This window comes from Salvia splendens, chromosome 4 (genome assembly GCF_004379255.2).
Source record: "Salvia splendens isolate huo1 chromosome 4, SspV2, whole genome shotgun sequence".
Taxonomy (NCBI): domain Eukaryota; kingdom Viridiplantae; phylum Streptophyta; class Magnoliopsida; order Lamiales; family Lamiaceae; genus Salvia; species Salvia splendens.
The window spans coordinates 20,247,242-20,252,498 of NC_056035.1; the positions used below are offsets into that span (position 1 = coordinate 20,247,242).

Sequence of the window (5,257 nt, forward strand, 5' to 3'; positions counted from 1 at the left end):
GAAAGGTAGAGGTGGGGTATATTTTGGGAGTGTCTAAGAGTTTGGGGACCAGTTTGCAAAGTGAGAGATGAGTGGGGTAATATTTTAGAGGGGCTTGGATTTGGGGGGCCATTTGGCAATTTTTTATTAGGATTAAAAAAATTCCATCCTTCCAAATCAACCGTAGCAGCTTCAGCCTCCACCCAAACTTCCTCAGATTTGGGAGTTCCGACGAGAAATTGGCCGCCGGCCTTCCTCCCCTCGGTTCCCTTGTCGGCGGTGGCTGATCGGTCCTCGCCGCTCGCCCAAATGATCGGTCCTCGCCGCTCGCCCAAATGATCGGTACTTTCAAGTTTGGCTTCAGCAGCTGACGACGGATGCTGCAGACGCTGCTTCAGCCGGCAACTGGTGTGGCTTCTTCCGGCGACGGATGCTGCCGCCGACTGGTGTGATTGACGACCGATGTGGCTTCTTCTACCACCGACGCTGCTGTCTGTGACGAGTGGAGCAGCAGCCGTTGACGTCGACTCTGCTTCAGCCACCGCCGCTGCGTACGTCTTCTTCGGAGTTGAATGAGTTGCAGAGAGTGGCTGTAGTGGAAGATGATTAGTCTCTGCGCCGAAGTTCTTCGGTTGGTAGGAATTTTGGTTTTCATTTGTGTTGGCTTTATACAAATCAATTAGATTTGAGATTGTCTCGATCAATCGCTCGAAAGTGTATATTTGGCTGACCTCCATTTGAGGTTTTGTTTTTTTTTTTTTTTTTGATTTCCTGCTCTGATACCATCTTAAAGATGGTGATCGAGAGAGATATTTGAAGATTGATAAGGCATTTTGGATATGGAAGTAGAAGTAAAGAGATAAATTGTTTGTATTTGTTTTTCTTTTTGATTGATTTGAGAGACTCATCACCCTAGTATTTATAGGGATTTTGAGACTCTTCATATACACCTTTGAATGAGGATTGGAACCATACAACTAGGAACTCTACAACATTAATAATGTTCTAGGTACCCTAATGTAATAAATGATGGGCGGCTACTTGTTTTTCCAACACCAAACATATATACTTTCTATTCACAAAACAAAATCATAAAGAAGGTTGGAAAATCTGGAAAATCTTCTACAGTCTATATAGTACAACCTAAATCGTTTGCATATATAATCGTACGGTTGATATTCTGACACGTGTATGAATACGATGATTTCCTGAATGTATAAATACGAACCAATCACAAGTCAGCTTTTTATTTATACACCAAGAGCCAAAACAACTGAGAGGGAAAAGTGTTCCGATTTCGTTTCTCCGCCGGAATATTCTTTAACAGATCCTAATCGATTATCGATCGCCAGCCTAATGGCAGAGAATTCATTCAAGTACGTGATCGTCGGTGGTGGCGTCGCTGCTGTGAGTATTTCTTATTCGTAGATAGATAGATCACTTGATTAGCTCATTTTAGAAGCAACGTTTCTGCCTTTACTTAGTTGATTAATTCAACTTTTTTTTCCAGATATACATCAGTTTCAGTGATGCTAAATGAATTACAGATTTCGATTGTGAACTCTGATCTACATCGGAGCATCTAATTTATATGCGATTTTGCCAGCTCTGTTTTAGTGTGCTTTTTTTTATAGAAATTAATTTGTTTAACTAGATCTACTCTTGATTTACAATTCGGAGGCTTTCCGTTTATGAAGTCAAGGTCCACTTTGAAGTGGAAATTGCGATCAGAAATATATAAATTGTGAAACTACGTCGTGTCTAGTATGCGTGAAAGTAGAAACCAAGTTGACTAAAAAATACTGTTACTTGAGTTGATGTATCGTGTGTGCAGGGATATGCTGCTCGGGAGTTTACCAAGCAGGGAGTCAAATCCGGTGAACTGGCCATCATTTCCAAAGAGGGGGTATGCGCCTAAAGCTTTTTACTGAGAAAAGTTGTTTTAGTTGCTAGTTGTTAAACTTATCCTGAAAAAAATTCCATGGATGTTTCTTTGGTTGCAATCAAATTAAGCAAATTTAATTGAGCACAGAAGCAGTTGGAATAATCAATCCAATTTTCCCTGTATCTTGTCTTCTATTGTATTTAATCCTGTTTAGGTTTCAAAATACAACACAATCAAGTCTATATTTAACTCATATCAGTGAATTATGTAATTAAAACCCTTAAGCATTCTTCACTTCTTGGACTTTGATATATACTTTTCCTTTTCTCATCTCTCTGGTGCTCATTTATTTGTTTGTATGGCGTTTTAGTACTTATATGTAGGCATTTTGGCTAATATTTGAAATGCATTTCCTAAATTTCAATGAACATCTTTGCTGTATGCATGCTGGAGTATCACAGGTTCCTTGCAAAAAAATATTTATTTTGCTGCCTGTATGTTTAAGTTGATGTATTTTTAATGTTTTAGGTGGCCCCTTATGAACGCCCAGCACTTAGTAAGGCATATCTGTTCCCTGAGGGTGAGTTTTTTCATCTTAACCTTTTACTTACTAACTAATTGTATCTGTAGCACATACCAACCATGATGTACAAACATGGTTGGGACTAAAGCCATACATGGGTCATGCACATCATCTTAAAGATGTACAAGTTCATGCATGGACATTGGATGCAGAGTCAATAATCACAAATTCCATGCTATTGTCTTGTTTTAGAAATGGATTTTAATAATATATGACTGTGTGTCCATATTCAATATCAGGACAATTATCCATTATTTAGTATCACCCTGCAAATTTCCGTATGGTACCACCGTTGCATCTTAAGATTGTCTTATATGCCTGAAAACAAGATGATCTAATTGTGTATAATATAATCTCCAGGAACGGCCAGGCTCCCAGGTTTCCATGTGTGTGTTGGAAGTGGAGGAGAGAGGCTCCTTCCTGAGTGGTACACTGAGAAAGGTAGTATCTTTGGAATCATTTATCTTCTGAAATCGCTGCAACAATGGGACACATTCTGGAATTGCATTCAGCAGTTGAAATTCTTTAGCATGTTGTTTTTAGCTACTTGTGAGATCCAATATGTGCATTTATCTCAATCATTTCAGGGATATCTTTGATCCTCAACACGGAAATAGTCAAAGCAGATCTTGCTTCAAAGACACTTATCAGTGCGGCTGGCGAAACTTTTAAATATCAGATATTGATTGTAGCAACTGGCTCTACCGTTAAGTGACATCTTATGGATTTTTTTTAAACATATAAATCTCTTCATTTGCTGCTAGCAGTTTCTGATTTTGTGTATTGTTGTTGCCAGGTTATTAGGCTGACGGACTTTGGCGTAGAAGGTGCTGATGCCAAAAACATCTTTTATTTGAGAGAAATTGATGATGCTGACAAACTTGTTGAAGCAATCAAAACTAAGAAAAATGGGAAAGCTCTGATTGTTGGGGGTGGATACATAGGTTTGGAGCTAAGTGCTGCTCTGAGGATGAATAACATTGATGTCTGCATGGTTTACCCTGAACCTTGGTGCAGTAAGTCAAATTTCATAACTTTTCCATTTCATAAGATGTTTTATTGGTTTATTGCATGCAATATGTTTTGAACATGCCCATGTCCATGTACATGGCCACCTATAACTATCCTTAAACATATTATTTTCAGTGCCTAGGTTATTCACTGCTGGCATAGCTTCCTTCTACGAGAGTTACTATGCAAATAAGGGAATTGATATCATCAAGGGCACTGTAGCTGTTGGGTTTGGGAAGAATGAAAACGGAGAGGTGCATTCCCTAGTTTACCTGAGCTTAAATTGATTATTTATCTTTCAACATATCACAGAAGTAACATGGATATTATCCTGCTTACAGGTTGTAGATGTAAAACTCAAGGATGGTAGGGTTATAGAAGCCGATATTGTTGTTGTTGGTGTCGGTGGAAGGCCCCTCACAACTCTAGTTAAAGGCCAGGTTGAAGAAGAGAAGGGAGGAATCAAGGTGAGGGACTTCAGTATCTGTCATCTTTTGTTTATTACCCATTTTTTACTCTGGTGCTTGCATCAATCACATTCTTATTGAAAGTGTTGTCCATGATTTTTGTTTAAACTAGTTTCCTCACATTATGATTTTGAGCTTTATAATTTCCATGAAGTTAGTTCATGATCTAGTTAAATGATCACTTGTATCTACTATCCTGTAGAGTTTATGTCCTGAAGATTGGTATAGAGTTTATTCTAGCAACACCAATCTTCATTTTTCCATTTCTAAATCATGAACGAACTTATAACTTTACGAGTGTACGAGTTTTTGGGTACATTTTAAACAAAATTGAGCACTTAATATGTCCATTTTCTTGCAGACTGATGCTTTCTTCAAGACAAGCTCTCCTGATGTATATGCCGTGGGTGATGTTGCTACATTCCCCTTGAAATTATTCAACGAGCAAAGGAGAGTTGAGCATGTCGATCATGCACGCAAATCTGCTGAACAGGCTGTTAAGGTATTCGTTGTTGTTATGAAGAATCCACCGTTTTACATCTCGGTTTCTATGAATATGAAAACTGAGTGAGTACTCCTATTATTGTGCAGGCAATATTCGCAAGTGAACAAGGGACGTCTATTGAGGAATACGATTACCTCCCATACTTCTACTCTCGAGCCTTCGACCTGTCATGGCAGTTCTACGGTGACAACGTAGGTGAGACCGTTCTATTTGGAGACAACAGCCCAACATCGGAGACTCACAAGTTTGGAACATATTGGATTAAAGATGGGAAGGTGGTCGGCGTGTTTCTGGAGAGCGGTACTCCTGAAGAAAACAAGGCCATCGCGAAACTTGCAAGGGTGCAGCCTCTAGTAAACAACTTGGATCAACTAGCCGCCGAGGGTCTTGCCTTTGCATCCAATATTTGAACTCATTTTTCTTGATTAAGTATATCGCAATAGCTGTGTGTGGATTTGCTTCTTGGTTGTGGTTGCTTTTTCTTTATATTTCTGGGAATGGGTTTTTTTCTTCCGAAAATATGCTTATGAATTTCGGTTTTGCTTCTTCTCACACTAAGGACCCGTTCACTTTAAAAGAAATGGCAAGATATAGCCTAAATCTACACATTTCCCATTGTTCAGTTTACATGAAATCATTTATGCAGAGCCCTAGAAATTATGGAGGGCTGTTCATGAGAATAATGAGAATAGAGAGGTTTTCAAATATCTTTAAATTGGTGTTAATGGTTTTCAAATATCTTTAAATTGGTGTTAATTGATTTCTGTATCGAACAACGAACCCTGAATTCGGCGTGATTTTACTATTATGCCCTTCCTTTTTGATGG

At 38.8% G+C, this 5,257-nt stretch overlaps 1 protein-coding gene across 1 annotated transcript; it reads left to right on the forward strand.

Moving 5' to 3' along the window:
- Positions 1 to 1,227: 1,227 nt before the first annotated feature.
- On the forward strand, positions 1,228 to 4,982 carry LOC121799065 (monodehydroascorbate reductase-like). The gene is made up of 10 exons (XM_042198387.1): positions 1,228 to 1,386; positions 1,814 to 1,885; positions 2,393 to 2,444; positions 2,808 to 2,888; positions 3,035 to 3,153; positions 3,244 to 3,463; positions 3,594 to 3,712; positions 3,800 to 3,925; positions 4,287 to 4,427; positions 4,517 to 4,982. Exons 1-10 carry the CDS (start codon positions 1,336 to 1,338, stop codon positions 4,838 to 4,840), a joined length of 1,305 nt encoding a protein of 434 aa, XP_042054321.1. The 5' UTR covers positions 1,228 to 1,335; the 3' UTR covers positions 4,841 to 4,982.
- The last annotated feature ends 275 nt before the right edge of the window (positions 4,983 to 5,257 follow it).